Genomic DNA, 21,480 nt, shown 5'->3' on the forward strand with positions numbered 1-21,480 from the left:
GGAAAAGTATGTATATTGGTAATAGTCAGAGTATTCTTACCTGTTGCATCTGAGCATTTGTACTCTATTACACCCAATTCAAAACTGTGACTGAATTAATAGATAGGAGTCTTTTATTGAAATAGTGGGCGACATCACCATGAGAATTGTATAATTTCTCTACAACTTGCCAAACTTTTTCCATGGAAAAGTATGTATAATGGTAATAGTTAAAGTATTCTTACTTGTTGCATTTGAACATTTGTACTCCACTGCACCCAATTCAAAACTGTTACTAAATTAATAGGTAGGAGCCTTTTAATGAAATGATGTTTCACATTACAATGAGAATTGTATAATTTCTCCACAACTTGCCAGAAACATTTGTATACCTTCCAGCAATTTGGAGGAGTTGTTGCTAAAATTTTCCATGGAAAAGTATGTATATTGGTAATAGACAAAGTATTCTTACCTGCTACATCTAAACATTTGTACTCCATTACACCCAATTCAAAATTGTGACTAAATTAACAAATAGGAGTATTTTATTGAAATGATGCACCACGTCACCATTAGAATTTTATAATTTCTCCGCAACTTGCCAAAAACATCGCTATACCTTCTCGTGATTTGGAGGAATTGTTGTTAAACTTTTTTCCATGGAAAAGTATTGGCAATAGACAAAATATTCTTACCTGTTGCATTTAAACATTTGTACTCCACTACACCTATTTCAAAACTGTGACTAAATCAATATAAGGATTACCCAATGAAATTAAAAAACCAAAAACTTTATAGTAGATACATCTAACAAGCACCTATTTCGAAATTCCATTGTTACACTAAGGAAGCAACTAAATAAATTAAGATAACCAATCACAACTATATCTAAACATCAAATTCAGTTGAGAAGAATCAACCAAAAGAAAGGAAAGATACAAATTGCAAAAACTTACTGCCTTGTTTGAATTGAGGGTGGAATGAGGGAGAGTAGAGTAGAGTTGGCCAAAAATTAGGCACAACTAGTAATTCATCCCATCTGCTATGCAAAACACATCTATATATATATATATATATATATATATATATATATATATATAAAAGCTGAAACATAGTATTTATTATTGCTGTGCTTCAGTTGAATCAAATCAGCATCCACGTCATTATCATTTTTCTTTCTAATTTTCCTATAATTTTTTTAACGTTTACTTTTTTTTTTTTTTTTTTTAATAATTAGACTTTCCCCTATCTTTCTCATTATTTTACCTTTTCATCTCCCCAGTCCCCACTACCCTCAACCTTAATATCACTATTCATATTTCCTTTCATCTTCCTTTATTTTGCCTCTTCATCTTTCCCCCCCTTACATTTTCATCTCCTTATTACCTTCAACCTTAATATCACTATTCATCTTTCCCTTCATCTTCCTTTATTTTGTCTCTTCATATTCACATCATCTTACTATAAATTTTTCATTGTCTTTTCCATTATTTGCATAGTTTTCCCTCACAAAAAGGTTATCTCTCTCTCTTTCTCTCTCTCAATATTTTTTGGAGTATTTTTTTTTTCGGCATCTCTACTTTAAGTTGATAAATTGTTTTGGGTTGATGCGATTTAGTTTTGTGTTTTAAGTTGTTTTTTGTTCTCTTTGATTGTTAAATGTTATCCTATTACGTTATAAAAATCTATATATATATATATATATATATATATATATCTAAAAGTTAAAGTATAGTATTTATTATTCCTGCGCTCCAGTTGAGTCATATAAGCATCCACGTCATTATCATTTTTCTTCCTAATTTTCCTATAATTTTTTTAACGTTTACTTTTTTTTTAATAATTACACTTTCTCCTTCCTTTACCTTTTCATCTCCTCTGTCCCCACTATCTTAACCTTAATATCACTATTCATCTTTCTTTATTTTATCTCTTCATCTTTCCCTCTCTTACCTTTTCATCTCCTCACTACCCTCCACCTTAATATTACTATTCATCTTCCATATTTTTCCCTTACAAAAAAGTTATATCTCCCTCTCAATATTTTTTGGAGTATTTTTTATTTTTATTTTTATTTTTCCTGCATCTCTACTTTAAGTTGATAAATTTTTGTGTTCGTAATAACTTTACTTTGGGTTGATGTGATTTAGTTTTGTATTTTAAATTTTTTTTTTTTTTTTGTTCTCTTTGATTGTTAAATGTTATCCCATTACGTTATAAAAAATTAAAAATAATATATATGAATATAATATATATTATTCTATTACATAACATGATTTGGGTAATTTGGTGTTTATTATTATATATTTTCTTTGCATTTTTTTTCATTTTTTTTATTCAATATCTAAACTCAACCACATTCTTCATATAATTAAACGATTTATGTTTTCTTATTTTGTTATTTAAAAAAAATTAAACATATAATATTTTAGTTAAAATAAATAATAAAATTGTGATATAATTAATAGAGATCATTAATTTGGTGTTTATTGTTATATATTTTATTTTTACTTTTTTTATTCTCATATTATTTTATTCAACATATTGCTTTATAAAAAATGATAAAACTAATTAGTAGTAGTCTATGGTTTTACATTTATAAATATATATATATATATTTTTAAGAAAACATATAGTTTATATATGTAAACATTCACATTAAGTAAATAATACACACATATACACACACACACATCTAAAAACTAAAGCATAGCATTTATTATATATATATATATATATATATATATATATACATCTATGGTTTTATGTATATAAAAAAAATGAAATATATAGAGTTTATACATGTAAAGATTCACACACTCACATATAAAGGTTTAAGAAAAACTATATGTATGGTTTTTATTAACTTAAAAGATAATGAAAAACCAACTGTAAATAAATAATAACTAAAACAATAATATTATCATGCGCAATGCGTAGGTGTGCAACTAGTACCTATAATTTTTGTTACATACACATACATGGTTCAGAAGATTATATTATACATGTTATCACATCCTTCTATAGACTAGGGTATATAGAGCAACTAACAAACTTGAACAGCCATTGCCACTGCTCCAATATTTCTACAAAAAGACCAGGGTATACGAAGCATATTTCAGCCTAGACCTCCTATTAAAACTATAGGCCATAGCAACTGTTTTCCATTGCTCTAACCACAGCAACAGTTGTGAGAACATCACTTTGTTCCCATCATCCTATCCAGGTTGACAGTTTGTCCAACCCTTTCTTTTCATGTGCTTTGGTTTCTTTGTCACTCTTTTTTGATCCATCTCCGCAACAAAAAAGTCATTATTAAAGTACGGAATATTGTTATTGGTAAAGCATGAAATGGAACAATTAGAGTAGAACATAAAATTATAAAATTTTTATTCTAATTTTATCTTCTTCTTTTTTAAATCTTTCAAATACACCAAAAGAGAAATTTTGAACTAAAAACAAAAATTTTATATAAATAAATAAATAATATTAAAAGCGCATATGAAACTATCATTTTCTTGATTACTGTACTCTTCTATTTGAGAAAAAAAAAAGTATTTTGAAGAGTTCGCCGCCATTGCGTATTCATTCTACCATTAAAAAGTGTATTTAATTATTTATGAGAGAGACAGAATGGACGATAGGATGGGGGTTAGTGGGTGTCAACAAGAGGAAACTGGAAAGAGGGAGAAAGTATACTATGTTTCCATAATATCAACTCAACATCTATTTTGATATTTCCAACCCAATAAATGAGTGACACCTGTCTCAAAAAACCACATCAGACTACTCCAATAAATGATTAATTTATCTTCCTGATAGTATAGAAGATTGTGATTAATTTATTAGAGTAGTCTGATGTGGTTTTTTGAAACAGATGTCACTCATTTATTAGGTAGGAAATACCAAAACAGATGCTGAGTTGGTATTACCGAAACATGGTATACTTTCTCGGAAAGAGGAGGGAGATAATGTAAATGGCGGTGTTAAACTTGGTCAATTTGAGTTTTAAGTAATCTTAAATGAGGTGTCAATTTATAATGTTAACTAACTATTAAGCAAGCTAGACACTCATAACATGGAAAATTATAAGGTAATTATGGTAGACACATTAGTTTTACTAATTTTTTTATATCATAAGTGACTCAGTAATTTTAAAGAAATAGAAGTCGTTTAATAAAATGATGGATAAGTGACATAGTTCATAATAAAAATTGTAAAATTTCTCCACATGCCAGAAACATCCATGTACCTTCTAGTGATTTGGAGGAGTTGTTGCTAAACTTTTTCCATGGAAAAAGCATGTATACTGGTAATACGTAATAGGGAGTCAAATACGTAATAGGGAGTCGTTGCTATACATTTTCCATGGAAAAGTATGTATATTGGTAATAGATAGAGTATTCTTACCTACTGCATCTGAACATTTGTACTCCACTACACCCAATTCAAAACTGTGATTGAATTAATATAGGGATTATCCAATTGAATTAAAGATTCAACAAGTTTATAGTAGATACATCTAACAAGCACCTACTTCGAAATTCCGTTGCAACAATAAGAAAGCAACTAAGCAAATTAAGATAACTAGTCACAATTGTATTGAAACATCAAATTCAGTTGAGAAGAATCAACCATAAGAAAGGAAAGATAAAAATTGCAAAAACTTAGTAATTCATCCCATCTGCTATGTAGAACATATACCTATCATTTTTGTTATATACACATACACGGTTCAGAACAGTATATTATACATGTTATCACATCCTTCTATAAACCAAGGTATATAGAGCCACTAACAAACTTGAACAACTATTGCCACTACTCCAATATTTCTACAAAAAGACCAGGGTATACAGAGCATACTTCAGCCTAGACCTCCTATAAAAACTATAGGCCATAGCAACTGTTTGCCATTGCTCCAACCACAGCAACAGTTGTGAGAACATCACTTTGTTCCAATCATCCTATTTAGCTTGACAGTTTGTCCAGCCCTTTCTTTTCTTGTGCTATGGTCTCTTTCTCACTTTGTTTTGATCCATCTCTACAACCAAAAACTCATTATTAACACTCTGGCAACAGCCAGACACATTCTCCTTATTATTCTTTTTTGAGAAACTTCTCCTTACTATTCTAAGTGATATTTTCTCGTTGCTTCTTCTTGCTTTTCTTCACATCCCCATTAGGAAGCTTCTGTTCATTTATTTTTCCACCTTCCTCAGTGGCTGCCCCATTTTTCCTCTGCATATAATCAATATTACTTTATGCTCATCTATCGGTTGTAATAATGCCAATGATTGACAGTGCAAATCATCAAGTAGGAACCAAAATGACAAATGGAATGATCCTCATTCAGAGCAAATGTGAGAAAAGCTTTCCCTTATTTTTAACACATAAAAATGTATGAAGAACTTCCAAAAGACTTTCCTTTCCCTATGTCTTTCAACAATTAAAAGACTCACGTGCCAGTTATAAAGCTCATAATAGAACTCACATCGAAACACATGGAAGCAAAAAAAAAAAAAAAAAATGTAGGCTACGTTTAGAGTCTTTAGACAGTCACAATGAGACAAAGTAAGGAATTTAAACAGATTTAACTGACTATTGAATACATTGATGTTAACGGATTTCTAATTATAGGCTGAATTGGGAGGTAATTGGCTACTTCAAGGGATCCATTCTCAGAGAAATAGAGAGAGATAAAGACAGAAATGAGGGAAAAGATAGAGCTAAGAACATTTTATTACTTCCATAATTCTGTACATGTTACAATTTCTCTTTAATAGTTTGCTCAGGTACTCAACTGGTAATTACAGTTAGTTAGTACCTTAACAACTTCTTAACCAGCTAACTATTCTAGAAACTGATAGACATAGTAACTAACTTGCAATAGACACAACCCCATTGGTGACTAAGCTGAATTGGGGGCCAAAATGGCCAACTGGCCCTAAAATCATAAGTATATAGTTAGTTGGCTTTGTTTAGAAACATAATAGCTTACTAGCATCTCGAGTCTTAAAGACTCGATTTTGGCCTTCAAAATCGAGTCTTTGAGGCTCGATTTGTAGCTTGGATCAGCTCTGATATGGCAGAGTTGCCACTTGGCATCCACATAGAAATTGAGTCTTAGAGACTCGATTTCTAATCCAAAATTTTTTTAAAAATTCTAAGTCTGTACGTGCCAGAAATACCCAAAACAAATTTAAGAAACTTTACCTCTACGCAGATCAGATCAGATCAGAGGGAGGGAGAGAAAGAGAAACTCATCGCTACTCAGATCAGATCAGAGGGAGAGAAAGAGAGAACCTCACCGCTAAACCTCACCAGCGCGGCCTGGGGCTCGCGCTGGCCAGCGTTGCGCGCGGCCAGGGGCTCGCGCGGCCAGGGCTCGCGCGGCCAGGGGTTCGCGCGGCCAGGGGCTCGCGCGGCCAGGGGTCGTGCGGCCAGGGGCTCGCGCGGCCAGGGGTCGCGCGGCCAGGGGCTCGCGCGGCCTCGCGCGCGGCCAGGGGCTCTCGTGAGCCTCAGGCCCGCGCGACCCAGGCTCGCGCGAGCCCCAGGCCTCGCGCGACCCCTGGCCGCGCGCGACGCTGGCCGGCGCAAGCCCCAGGCCGCCTGGGTCTCGCGCGAGCCTGGGTCGCTGGTCAGTTTCTGGTCATGCCGCGCGCGCCTGGTCTCTGATCTCGATCTTCTCTCCTTTTCTGTTTCTGGTTTTCTTTTCTTTTTTTCTTTTTTTTTTCTCTGGGTTTTTCCTCTGATGCTCTTCTTTTTTTCTTTTTCTTTTCTTTCTCTGGGTTTTTCCTCTGATGCTCTGGTGTTTGGTCTGAGTTGGTGTTATTAATATGCGTTAGAAATCGAGTCTTAGAGAATCGATTTCCATGTGGATGCCAAGTGGCACCTTTGCCACATCAGAGCTGATCCAAGCTACAAATCGAGCCTCAAAGACTCAATTTTGAAGGCCAAAATCGAGTCTTTAAGACTCGAGATGCTAGTAAGCTATTATGTTTCTAAACAAAGCCAACTAACTATATACTTACGATTTTAGGGCCAGTTGGCCATTTTGGCCTGAATTGGGTCTTAACATTGGATTGTAATTGTGAAGTCTAGATAACATTATAATATAAATCATGCAAGAGATTTGTCTTAGTAGTTGATCAATTGATCCCTTATGATAGCGTGACTATTGGATCTTTGGCATATATATGGAAATCTAATCATTGTTCATGAAGCATAATCATTAACCAACTACTAGTATATTATTTCTGATGAATTGAATCCAATCTCTTATGGTAGCATGACTATTGGATCTTTAGCGTATATAGTGGAAATTTAATCAATGTTCATAAAGCATAATCATTGATCAACTGCCAGTATATTATTTTCGATGAGTTGAATCCAATGCTATAACATGCTATCATTTTTTTTTCCTTTGAATTTATATATATAAACCCAAAAAGAGTGACTTTGCCACTTTAGGGAATGAGATTCAACTGGTGCTTAGAAATTAAAACATAATTGAAACTCGAGCTCCGTAGTAAGTGATACGATGCTTGTGAAGTTTACCACATAATGTCTCAACTCTCAAGGATCTTCTCGATTAATCTAATTCTATTCTTTTATGACATTAACTTATCCTTTTTTGTGGTACACGATATTTAAATGCAAATCCCCAACTTTGCTTTTTTTTTTTTTTTTTGAGGGGGCACTTTCCACTTTTACACTCTTTATAGGGTAAAAAAAGAAAAACCAAAGACAATAACATATATATACACACACACACATATAGGTAAAGGTAGAGTTCATGAGAGACATATATTACAATAATAAAAATTGAAATGGCCCAAGGAATATGCCAAAACAATGATCAAGTATAAGCTAAGGCATAAAACAAAGGCCAGTGGCAACATACTCTGGTATCCTTTCAATGCTGTTGAGAATAATTATTCAATGGTGACTTGTATACATCCTCCAACACCCTGACAATTTGTGCACACTTAGTTATCTATTGAAAAATAATCATTGCTTCGGTTGAGAACTATCTTCACTAGTAGCTACTGTTGGCAATGGCATTGATAGTGATTTTCCATATTTCCATTTGACATAACATACTCAAAACTACTACATTTTCCAAAAGGAAACAATTCACAAAATTCATCATTTGGGAAGCCAATTCAAGTTGATATCTTTTTCAGCCACCAATACTTCAAGATCAGAGAGGAATTCCTTGATAGGATCCCATAACTTGGCCCTCTCTTCATCACATACCACAAGCTTTAATTGCTTAAGATCCATTATTGATTCTGGAAACTGAGTACGCAATCTCAAGCACCCTTTCATGTTGAGCTCTTTTAAATTAGACATCTCACCAATGTGTTTGGGCAACTTCATAATGCTTAGGCAATCAGATATGTCTAGAATGCTTAACTTATGGAGGTTTCTGATTGAATCTGGCAGCTTTGACAAATCAGTACATGACCTAAGCCTTAGCACTTCTAAATTCACTAGCTTTCCAATTTCTTCTGGCAATGCAAACAACTTATGACAATTGGTGATGCTGAGTTTTTTGAGGTGGAGAATATCACATAGCCCAACAGGCAATTCCTCCAGATCATTGCAATAATCAATGTTTATCTCCGTCAAATTTGGCAATGCATCTGAAACTTGGATAGTACAATTCTCAAAAGCCTTACCAATATTACACATAAACAAGGATATTTTTTTCAAAGTCTTCAAAGGTACACAGGCCTTGCAAAGGGAAGAAATTGAAACCTTTTCTAATCTAATTCTCTTTAAATTGGGTAAAGACCCAAGCAGTTGAAAATTGCTTATTTCAGAATGAAAGAAACCATAATTATCGATTATCAAAACCTTGAGTTCATCCATTTTCTCCATAAACTTAGGTAAGGTATAATTCTGTGTTTGAAAATTTAGAACTAGAACCTCAACTTTGGGTGCTCGAATGTTGCACCAATTTGACAAGAAGAATTCATCTGCAAAAAGAATGGTATACAGTGTTACAAGCTATCAATATTATGTAGGTTACCTATTGTGTATGTGTGTGCCTTTGATAGAGAGAAAATGTGCCTACCAGTTGAGATAGATAATAAGCGAGCATTAAAGAGTTGCTGTTTTTGTTCCGTCCACCACTTCGGTGGATTGTTTTTACTTATGTTGATAATCAATCTTTGCCTTTGTTCTTTAAGCCCCTGGCTGCTCTGATACATAGCAAGCTCTTTAAGAATATCATGTTGTGTGACAAAGTCTTCATTGTAATAGTTATTGACCTCACTTGCATCTTTCCTAATTAATGGGCAAAATTAAAAGCTTAGAACATATTAAAAATTTTCAATCTTCACATATAAATAATATATATTCCATTATCATCCAACAAAACCAAGAATATATTGCCACGACCAAGGGAAATCTACACTATCAGTTTCAATCTACGACAAATGAATTCAAGTGTGCCTGACAAGCAGCAAAAGGGTATAGACTAATAAAAGTTGAAACCCCCCTCTTTTCTTGGGTAGAGTAGTTGGAATCTCTAGTTTGGCATCACTTTCCTCCTTTCTAGCTCTTTGTAGCAATCCATTTTCATGGTTAAAAAAGAAAAAAAAAAATCCTAAATTTGTCAAACATGTAAAATAAACTAAAACCATAATAACATAATGTATTCGTTTGGATTGGGCGTCTACGTTTACAATTTTGCGTTTTCTGGTTTTTTTTTTTTTTTTTTTTTTTTTTTTTTTTTCACGTTTCAGGGAATAATGCAACTACTATTCATGCACTATTCATGAATAGTAGCCACAAAGGTTGACTTTTCCATGGTGAACAGTGCACCCGTGCACTGTTCACAGACCCACAAATTCCACTTTTCAGCAATTTTTTCATTAAAAATGGGTCCCACGGCACTATTCACATATTTAAAAATTATTTTGCTATAGTGTTTTTAGTTTCAGCAAAAATAAGCTCAATCCAAACAGATCCAATATTAATTTCCATCATTAGTTAATTAAACCATAAGACATGATAAAATATTTGGGCCTATGGTTGGGTATAGGGTTATAACATATTACTACTAGCAACTAGCAGTAATCATATGAAGAGATCACACTACAAGACAATCATATTATCGAAATAATAAGCTAGCATACCTTGACATCACAAGGCTAGCCAAATTCCGATTGCTGAGTTCTTGCAAATTGGCAATGGCTTGGTTGCCATCTTCATCTAGTTCATATAATTCTGCCCACATATCAATGAAGACAGCAGCAGGGATCCTTTGGTCTTCAGGAAATAAACCAAGGTCCATGAAACAGTTTTTGAAGATGACCTTGTCATCTGGAAATTCTAAACTATTTTGAAGATTATCAAGCAGCTCAGTTTCAGAATTGAAAAAAAATTGACCATCAGACCAATTCATTAGTCTACTGTGCCATACTTCTGCCTTCTGCCTACACAGTGAACCACCAATCACTTTGAGGACCAGTGGGAACCCCGCACAACCTTTTACTATCTGCAATTAAAGGAACTAAACAAACTTAGTTATTGTTTGCAGGTTACAGAGTAATTTTTGCAAAGATTTTAATAATCTAAACCACCCTAATTGTTTGGAAATTTGAAAACATTGTTTGGTGACAAATTTTTTCCCCTTCTTATTAGTCTAGTTTTGGAGACAATTGAGGTTATTGGAAAACAAACAAGCAAGGCATAAATGTATGTGTAGCCATGTAGGTATGGCAACATAATTTTGGCTGGTACATAAGGTATTATGTAAGACAAAGTACCTTTTTGATATCTTCTTCTGGTGGAATATAAGAGCTCCCCTCATTCAGGGATGCTGAGTGACGAAAAAGAGTCATCGCATCTCCATCATTTAGTGGTTTTAAGTGATATGTAAATTCAAATCTTGGAAATGCAGTTCTTGATGTAACCAAAATCTTGTAATCTGGAATATCGAACTTAAACTTCTCAGGAAGGGATTCTGATCCAAGCCAGACATCATCCAGGATCAACAATATAGGATCAGGTCCAATATGATTCAGCAATTGCGGCAGACTGTCAATTGCATCTTCATCACTTTGAAATTGAAACTCAGGCCATAAATTCTTATAATTAAATAGGCTTTGTACAATGAGCTTCACGTTGGGAGTTTTTGAAATTGTGACGAAGAGAATATTTTCCTTAAATGTGCCTAGCCAACCAAACACTACGTAGTTAGAAAGCTGCCATGGAGGCACATTTCAAGGCTCACAACATTACACACAGGGCTGGCCTTAGGCCTAGGCCACTTAGGCCAACGCCTAGGCCCCATACTAGAGGAAGACCCAAATTTTGGGGGGAAAATTGATATATTAAAAAAAAAAAAAAGGAGATCTAGAAAAAAAAAATTACTTTCATATTTTTCCTCTAGTTTTAAGAAGTCCTAAAGAATTGAGTAATGCTAAAGATAATACAACTCTAAATGCATGGGTCTTACAAATAGAATAATGATGCAGTTACAAACTATTTTACAATATTTTTACAAACTGTTGTTATAACCAACTTCTTACTGGTTCTTATCTAAACCCACCGATAACATCACTTTTTTCTTTATATATAATCATTTACCACATCATCAGTTTGTAAAAGTTTTTGTAAAAGAATTTGTATCTCTAGCATTTTCCCTTACAAATATATGTTTCACTAATCACAAAAAATAATTCAGATAGAAAAATGTTAGAAATATTATTAATTTTACTTGAAAACTTTACAAATTAATGTGACAATTAATATGATATGTGGATATCAATAACCTATTAAATGCATTTTTGAATTATTTTTTGTGATTAGTGATACATTTTTTTAAGCCTCATGTTATAAAATTTATAATATCCCTAACACCATTCATTCAAATGCTTGTTTATTATCTTCTTAAGGTGTCATTAATCGCATTCATTTTTAAATTGTTTGAAAGTTTTTTTTAGTGAAATTTGTTATAATTTTAGCATTCCCCCCCCCCCCCCCAAAAAAAAGAATATTACAAAATGAAAGGAATAGATTTTTGTTATAAAAAAAATTATAATATTAAATACTAATTAAATATTATTTAAGTGATAACAAAAAGACTCCATTTGATTATATTGCTGTAGGCCCCCAAATTTGTTGGGCCACTCCTGATTACACATAGAAAAATTATAAAGTCCACTAGTAGGATTGCTGAAATGATTATCTTGGTCCTTTTAACTAATAAAATGCTATAATTTATGCAAATATAACATCACCTAGTTTTTTTTTTTTTTTTTTTTAATTCTTGTGCTGATATTTGATCACACTTATGTATAAATGACATTATTACTTAATAATTTCTCGAGATATACGTGCTAGCACTATAAATAACTTCAACAACATGCAAATTAGCAACACTTTTTATAACACTTGCCAAGTAAAATTAAACACACACAAAAGAAAAGAAATGGAAGTACCCTTAATTTCTTCATCCTGACAAAGCATTTTCACCATTGTGGTTTTCCCACATCCTCCAGGAGCAGTCAATAGAAGCAGCTGCACCTCCTTCTTCAACAGCAGCGTCTTCAACTCCTTTATTGGCATATCCAACCCAACTATTAAATCTCGGGGTCCAGCAACCCCGTGGCTCGACCCCGTTGGTGTCTCCACGACCCTGAACGAACCCATTCTCTTGCTAATACTGATCACCGTTTCTAAAGTCCTCAACCCATTCCTTGTCTTATGTACTTGCAAATCAACCTGACAGAACCTGATGATTTCGTCTTCCAACTCTTTAAGCTTTGGGGAGTAATATACTTTGAAAAGGTAGTTCCACCAAGAAATTTTCGAGCACTTGCGAACCAGGTTCTCTCCCTTTTTCATATGTTCAATCAAGCTCTTTGTTTCCACTTCTGGGAGTGTAAGTTGTTCGCTTAATCGTCCTATTTCGATGACCGTTGGCGCCAGACGATCTAACGTGGATTCAAGGTGTTTAAGAATGGGTTTGAACAGATGGGCTCTGTCTACCACATACTTAACTACGACACGGAAATCCGCAAAGCCCTCTCCAAATGCTGCCCCAAGAGCAGCCCCTGCATAGTCCAAAGGCATAGCTTTCCTTTTTCTTTTTTTTTTGGTTTCAGGATGAAAGAGAATTTTATTCAAACAAATGAAAGAATGCAACAAAGTACAAGTAAACCAAACTAGCAGTGCAACCTGAAAATTACAAAGCTATAATCAACACTTATATACTACAAAAATTATAAACAAGGTACTGATAAGGAAAAGGAACAGAAAATACAAAGTGAAAGTGAACCCTTAAATTTCTACTCAGTTTCTTTGTACTCGTAAAGAAACGAAATAGAAAATACAAAGTGAATCTTAAACGAAACCCTTCAATTTCCTCTCAGTTTATTTGCGCTCTTAAGGAAATCCGACAGAATATACAAAGTGAATCTCAGTTTCCCCGTGCTGATACGGAAACGAAACAGAAAATACAAAGTTAAAGTAAACCCTGCAATTTCTTCTCAGTACTTTCTTTATGTTTTTTATTTTTTATTTTTTAATCAGTACTTTTTTTTATGCCTCTTTGCACTAAGGCAGTAAAAGACAAAAAATAAATTAAAATAAAGCGATCAATGTCTCTCGCGAACCTGGAAGGAAGTTTCCAAATCTTATCGCAGATTGACTGACACCGTTGACTGTGGAAGCCTTTGCATTGCATACAAAGGAAACATCCCCACAGACCACAGGGTGTTATTTTTTCTTCCTCATGAAATAGGAATAGCGTGTTTACGGAATGTAAAATTAACCCGGTAACTTCCACTCTTTTATTTCAGTAGTTTATATTTCATTTCTTTATAATTAAGTCATTTTTTTTATAGGCATAATTAAGTCATTTATCAATGTGTTACTAGTTTCTGCAGTTAACTAATTTTTATTAATATTTAAAATTTAATTTATTTTTAAATTTTAGAAAAAACATTAATTAAAAAAAAATTAATCCACCCTCGTCGTCAGATGTTAGGATTTGATTTAGACCAGCGTTCTGCCTAGCCCAAGTTTCATGTTTGGAAGAGCTCTATCAGTTGGATAATTAAAGCTTTGCCATAGTACCAAACTGGTTGCTGTTTCATTATGGATCAATATTAGATTTTTTTTATTTTTATTTTTAGAAAAAAAACGTTAATTAAATAAACAATCACCCCTAACGAGAAAGTGGGTTAATGTATTTAGTTAGGCCACTCTTTTCTCAAAACCCAATTTCAATTTTTGATTGCCAATTCGCTTACTTAACCAAATTCACCGATCCTCTCCTCTGCTTTAATACTACTTTACGCCCCCAACTAGCATGGTGCTCTTTAATGAAAGGAATGGAAAGTTCATTTCTTTATTTAGGAGTTTACGCTCACGTAAAAGCGTCCAGGGTTTTCATTTATAATCGTTTCTCTAATGTCTATGTCAATTGTGAGGGTATTGTTGGAATATTTTTATATAAAATAATTTTTTAAAAATATTGATTAATTGTTGATTTAATTTTTATGCGTTTTTAATATAATTTCATAACTTGCCTATAATGAGTTGGCTGATATAAATACTACTAAAGGTCTGTTTGGGATTCGTTTATTTTGCTAAAATTGAAAACTTTTTGTTGAAAGTACTATAGATAAAGGTAAAAGTTAGCTGCAATAGTATAGTGAGACCCATGAAAAATACTAAAAAGTATGATAGAATCTATGAATAATAGCAAAAATAAGTTGAATAGTAAAATAAGTTGACAAAAATAATCCATACCAAAATCACACTAACTAAATGAATGTTAATGGTTTAATGTATATAGTAATATTCCTGTCAAACACATTTCCTTATAAAACGTTTTCTTTTCATATGCTCCGTTTTAATATGGGAGTTGTTGGTATAAATAACTATTTACTATTTGATTTTGCAAGGAAGTCAAACCAACGTTAAAATGTCATTAAAGACAATTTCAATGGGTATGACTTATTTAGTCTATATATATTTGCAGCCAACATGTCCGAATTTGATATAAGAAAATCAATTTTCTTATGGACAATATTTTCATGTAAAAAGAAAACTTCCTTCGTATATACTATATTTCTAGATAAAAGAAAAGTACTATTGAAAGTTTCTTATTCTACAATTGGGTTTAGGTTTGTAAGGATTATTAGCAAAGGTGGTTGGATTATTGTATTCCGAGGGTGACACGCACAATTAGGGATGGTGCCACCTTATGGTCAAGGTTGTCCCAGGACCACCCTGACCTAAAAAAAGAAAATTTTTTATACATAATAATTTAAAATTTTATATTTATCTACCTTTAAAAAAAAAAAATTGGGAACACCCTAAATTTTTTTTATGACAATAAAAGTAAATTTTGGTCCATAATTTGAGCAACTTAACAATATATTAGGGTCTTTCAAGCAAAAAGAATTATATGCTTTTATATTCTTTTAAGCCTATACTTTTAGTTTTTGATTTACCTGACACATTGTCATTGTACAACTACTTTTTCTCAAAAACATTATAATATATATTATACAACTAATTGGTCAAAGTCACATAAATTTAGCTTTTTTCATTGTACAACTACTTTTCTTTTTTCTTTTTCTGATAATTTTGATTAGAAAAAAATAGTAGTTTTAGTTAATTAAGTGAATAAACTTAAAAAGTTACTTAATTTTTATATAACATCAATTAATTCATTATATATATAAACTAAACTTTTTATTTTTATGATTATAATTAAATATGTGATTGTCCATTCTAAGGAAATTTGATTAAATTTACATGAAAAATGTCACTAAATATTACGTTTTTACATTTTTCTATCATATTATTAGTAATAAACTTATTATATTTTTATTTATATAATTTAAAATTTTATTAATTATATTATTTATGATGTTACTGGTTCGACAATCGGTTGGATCTCTGTCTGACCAAAAAACAAGTAACAAGTCCCTTTTCTGATTCTTTCACCATACTGGTTTATAAAACCATGGAACCCCCCCCCCCCCCCCCAAAAAAAAAAAAAAAAAAAAACCTTGAACAAAAATCTGGAAAAAAAAATTATAATAAAACCACTAACAAGGCCCAAACCCAATGCCAATAGAAAAGCCTAATACAAGGTTAATCTTATCTCAGACTAAGACTATCACTACTCCAATACCAACATGTTTGTGTCTTTAATTCAAAAAATATTTAAAAAAAAAAAAAATTCCTCAATGTCTCATGGATTCACAAGTCATTAAACAATTTAAACTAAAACTAAATCAAACCTAAAGGCTAAAAGGAAATAAGAAATTCATTTACTCTTCCTAGCCATCGCCATCCATCCCTATTCGCAACACTAACAACAACCACAATTGAACTTCGCAAGGTTTATGTTGTAAAACTTTATATATTTGTGTGTGTGTGTGTGTATGTTGTTTTTTTTTTTTTTTTTTTTTTTTTTTTTTTTTTTTTTTGCTATCAACATATAATTTTTTTTTATTAGATTGTGTAATTTATGTTTCTTGAGAATATCCTGAAAAAAATTCCTAGAGCCGTCACTACACACAATGTTTTAGTCTACTACATCTAAAACCCTATAGATGAATGTATCGTCTCAAAACAATGACATGGTCCACATCTCAATCCCGCCATCTAAAAACATATATGAATTGACAGTAAATTGCTTCTTATTATGAGATTACTTTAAAGTATCATCAAGGTAACATCTCTTCACTATTCTCTAATTTTATGGTAAATCAAATTTATGTGAATTTTAATCATTTATATGATATGTTAAATGTAAAGAAATTCAATATTTATCAATTAGGCGAAAATGCACTTTTGGTCCCTTATTTTGGGCCTATTCTCAATTTGGTCCCTAAATTGATTTAGCTCACAGGTCAGTCCCTAATTTTTAAAAATCATTTTTAAAATAGCCCCTACCATCAACCCAGTGACAAAAAATACTGAGGTGGCAAACAGCGTGTCCTACTTGCTAACATGGCATTGATGTGAATATTAAAATATTATTAAAAAATACCACGTCAGCATCCATGTCAGTGTTTTAATGACAAGTCAACATTTTAATTAATAAAAAAATAAAAATAATTTAAAAAATTAAACTGAAAAAATTCAAAATCAAAAACAAAAAAAGAAAAAACTTTTTCAGATTCTCTCTTTCTTTGCGTTTGTGTCTGTATCTTTTTTTTTTTTTTTTTTGATCCTCTCTTTCTCTGTCTCCTCCATTTTCTCGTTGGCCACGTGGACAAGGTACCGAATGAACTCTGGCGAGACCATGACGGACTTGGTGGTCCCCAACGGAACCTCCAGCCGGATTGAGCAGCGGATCACGACGATCATGTGGTTGTTGTTCGCGTTGGTTATGTCGGATTCTCTGAACCCGGCCGACCTCGCCGTGGAGACCAGCGACTGAGCTGAGGTGAGGTCTTTGCATCCATAGCGATGATGAGCGGTTTGAAGCGAAGGATAAGTTCAGACTCTGGTTCAGAGCGAGTTGGTGAGTCAGGGAAGAGGAGGGAGATGACCGAGTCGGGATTGGTCAGGTCGTGGGAGACAAAGAGCTAGGAGCCACCTTTGGATTTTTTATTGGGTTAGGTTTGGTGTATGGGTTGGGAGAGGATAGAGATATGGTTGGAGCAGGAGCTGGTGGTGAAGTAGCAAGGGTGATTGTTGAGGGTGTTAATGAGAGGGAGGATGGGAGTGTCCAACGTGCCCTTCAGTGATTTGTTAGTGTCTGAGGATGCTAGTGACGCTAGCGTCACTGCTTTTTTCTCGATTTCTATAGGGGTGGGTGGTCGGTAGTGGAGGTGGAGGTTGGTGTGGCCGTGGAGATCGGTGTGGCCATGTTTGTGTTTCAGAGATGGAGTTGTCTCGGTGAGTTTGGTTTCGTGTTTTTGGTTTTTTTTTTTTTTTTTTTTTTTTTTTTTTTTTTTTTTTTTTTTTTTTTTTATATGTGGATTTGTATATTTATTTCTTGGATTTATTGGGTTTGATTTACTAGAGGTTTATGGGTTTGATTTACTGGATGTTTATGGGTCTGATTTCTTAGATTTATTGGATGGTTTATGAGTTTGATTTCTTGGATTTATTAGGTTTGATTTACTGGATGTTTATGGGTTTGACTTCTTGGATTTATTGGATTTGATTTGGGGAAGAACATGAAGCATGAAGTTCATGTCCTGGGGAAGAAGAAGAACAATTTGCTTTCGAAAAATAATGAAAAGCAAACCCATTTTTTAAACTCAAAATTTTTAAACTGAAGAAGCTTTTTTTTTTTTCTTAATTTAACTAAATTAATGTTTATTTATTTTAAAATTTCTGACATTGATTTTTGTTTTAATTTTTTATTAATTTAAATTTGATGGGAAATTTCAAAAATGCTAAATAAGTTTTTTTTAATAATATTTTAATATCCATGTCAGTGCCATGTCAGCAAGTAGGACACGTTGTTTGCCACCTCAGCATTTTATGTCATTGGGTTGACGATATGGACTATTTTAAAAACGATTTTTAAAAATCAGGGACTGACTTAGGAGCTAAATCAATTTAGGGATTAAATTGAGAATAGACCCAAAATGTTGGGACCAAAAGTGCATTTTCGTCTATCAATTATTGTTCTTAGGAATAACAACAAGTATTGCGAATGCTTAGAACATGTTTGATAAAATGGTTGAACCTGAACTAGGATTTGTTCTTGGAACACAATGATATTTGGCTATGCAAATGTGGGAAAGCTTAAAGAGGCTAGAATGTTGGTTGATGAAATGCTGCAAAGAGATAATTTTTATTTTCGTGGACGGAAATGATATCATGGTGCGATCTTGGCCTATAGAGGCTTCGGAATTTTATAGAATGAGATTAAGACATTGGAATTCAAAATTGAGTCCTGCTTTAGATTCGTGGATATATAACGTGGAATGGATTGGATTTAGATGTGGCGGTTTTGGAGTGTTTATCTACCATGTATGGGAATTACAGGGAGTGTAGAGGAGACTAGGCAAAATTTTGACAAGATGGTGGATAGGGATGATATATCTTGGACAGCAGTGATAGATAGATACTTGGAGGATGGGACTATGGAAGAGGATGGGACTATGTAAGAGGGATTTTCTTTGTTCTCGATGTTGAAGAGATCAGTGATTAGGCCTAATGATTTCAGGTCTGCTGGGTTTTTAAATGCTTGCTGATCATGTTGCAGAGGACCTGGGGCAAGCAAGTTCATGGCTACATGACACGGATAGGGTTTGATCCCCTTTCATTTGCAGCAAGTGATCTTGTTCACATGTATTCAAAGTATGCGACTATTCAGAATGCAAAAAGGGTATTTAAAGGGATGCCTTGACTGGATTTAGTTTCATGGACTTCCCTAATTGTTGGAAATGCTCAAAATGGTCAACCGAATGAGGCTCTTAATTTCTTTGAGTTACCTCTCAAATCAGGTTCCCAGCACGACCACATTACTTTTGTTGAGGTTCTTTCTGCTTGTATCCATGCTTGATTAGTTTGATAAAGTAATTGAAGATTTCCACTTAATAAAGGAAAAGGGTGGATTAAAACATATAACAGATCGTTATGCTTGTACTACTGAGAATATTATTAACCAAATGCCCATGAAACCTGATAAGATCTTATGGGCTTCTACTTGGTGGTTGTAGAATTCTTGAAAGCTTTGAATTGGTAAAGCATGCAGCAGAAGTATTATTTGAGATAGAACCTGAAAATGCAGCTTCTTATATGCCTTGGCTACTGCTTATATGTGGGGTCAGGTGGCAAAGGTTAGAAACGCTATTGATGACATAGGGATGGTAAACAAACCAGGTTTAAGTTGGATTGAGATTTAGAAAGAGGTGACCTGTGGTTGAAAATTATGCTAATGCTCGTATGTGCAGGCTTCTCTCTCCTAGGCTACCACAGTGAGAAGCTTGCAGTTGCATTTGGAATCATTTCAACTCCACCAGAAACAACAATCAAGCTTTTAACAATTTAAGAAATTGTGTAGATTGCCACAGTGACTTTAAATTTATTTCATACACTGTTCAAAGAAAAATAATAGAAAAGGAGTTGTTTATATGACTATTCCTTTTTTCCCTTTTAAGACTTGGTGCTGCTTCCTTGAGACTTGGGTTGGGAGTTGTCCAATGGTGGATCCACAAGTATGAAATTTTATCATATTTGGGCTAAATTCTTTAGTTTTGAGTTTAAAAATACAAAGAAAACACTGAAATAGTCATTAGAAATTAGAAATATGAGCCCTAAAAATGCAATAAAAGTGATAAATATTCAAAAATCTTATTCAATCCAGATTGGTTCTATTCAGTCCATTTGTCCTCTTCTATCCAATGTGGTCCTATTTAGTTCATTCGGTCCACTAAAGTTTTACTCGGTCCAATTTGGTCCAATCAGTCTTATTCAGTCCACATTGGACCTATTCAGTCTACATTGGTCCTATTCGGTGCATTCTGTTCACTTTGATTTACTTCAGTCCTATTTGAGCCATTCGGTCCACATTGGTCTTATTTGGTCCATTTTTTTCACTTTGGTTCTATGCGGTCCATTCTGTCCACTTCTGTCCTATTCAGTCCATATTACTCCTAATTGGTCCAATCTGTCCACTTCGGTCCAATATGTTCACTTCAGTCCTATTTGGTCCATGTCTGTCCTATTTCGTCCATTTGTTCTTATTCGGCCCAGATTGGTTCTATTCGGTCCATTTGTCCTCTTTGGTACAATTTGGTCCTATTTAGTCCATTTCGTCCACTAAAGTTTTATTCGGTCTAATTCGGTCCCCACTCAGTCTTATTCAGTCCACATTGGTCCTATTCGGTGCATTCTGTCCACTTTGATTTACTTCAGTCCTATTTGAGGCATTTGGTCCACATTGGTCCTATTCGGTTCATTTTACTCACTTTTGTTCTATTCGGTCCATTCTATCGACTTTAGCCTCATTCAGTTCACATTGCTCCTAATCGGTCCAGTCTGTCCACTTCGGTCTTATTTGATCTACTTCAGTCCAATATGTTCACATCAGTCCATTCATTCTTATTCAATCCATTCAGTCCTATTCGGTCCACCTTGTTACTGTTAATATGATATATAAACCTTCTCTACATGGATTTTCATTCATCCGATTATTAGTTCACTCTCTATTTGGATAAAAGTGACCATCAAGTTGTAGCTTTATTTGTGTTCCTATTTTATGGTTTTCACGACTGGCTGTCAAACTATAAGCCAAATATACAAGTTGGATAAAAAAAAAAAGTTTTACATACTTTAGCCAATTTACAAATAAAAATCAACTGCACACCTTTGGTGTGATAGTCACTCTACAAATATAAATGTTTGTGAGGTGTGGAGGTAAGGACCAGGGTTCAAGTCTTTAGGAGGGAGCTTCACACACATGTACACTTAGATTAAGTCAAAGAAAAATTTCTATCTTGGGTTGGGTTTGTGTCCAGTGGCCAGTTCCACTGGACACATTGCGAT

At 33.5% G+C, this 21,480-nt stretch overlaps 1 protein-coding gene and 1 pseudogene across 1 annotated transcript; one reads left to right on the forward strand and one right to left on the reverse strand.

The window, feature by feature from the left end:
- Positions 1–8,130: 8,130 nt before the first annotated feature.
- On the reverse strand, positions 8,131–13,074 carry LOC115950322 (probable disease resistance protein At5g66900). The gene is made up of 5 exons (XM_031067537.1): positions 12,441–13,074; positions 10,764–11,170; positions 10,131–10,492; positions 9,065–9,276; positions 8,131–8,966 (listed from the first exon to the last, which is right to left on the reverse strand). Exons 1-5 carry the CDS (start codon positions 13,072–13,074, stop codon positions 8,131–8,133), a joined length of 2,451 nt encoding a protein of 816 aa, XP_030923397.1.
- A 4,365-nt stretch (positions 13,075–17,439) lies between these two features.
- On the forward strand, positions 17,440–20,070 carry LOC115950323 (annotated as a pseudogene).
- Positions 20,071–21,480: the final 1,410 nt, after the last annotated feature.

Source organism: Quercus lobata, chromosome 6, assembly GCF_001633185.2.
Source record: "Quercus lobata isolate SW786 chromosome 6, ValleyOak3.0 Primary Assembly, whole genome shotgun sequence".
Lineage (NCBI taxonomy): Eukaryota > Viridiplantae > Streptophyta > Magnoliopsida > Fagales > Fagaceae > Quercus > Quercus lobata.

Coding starts and splice junctions, on each gene's coding strand:
- LOC115950322 (XM_031067537.1), bottom strand. CDS start 13,074: ATGCCTTTGGACTATGCAGGGGCTGCTCTTGGGGCAGCATTTGGAGAG. Junction 11,171..12,440: donor TCAGGATGAAGAAATTAAGG/GTACTTCCATTT, acceptor TTGGTTGGCTAG/GCACATTTAAGGAAAATATT. Junction 9,277..10,130: donor GCTAGCCTTGTGATGTCAAG/GTATGCTAGCTT, acceptor CCCATTAATTAG/GAAAGATGCAAGTGAGGTCA.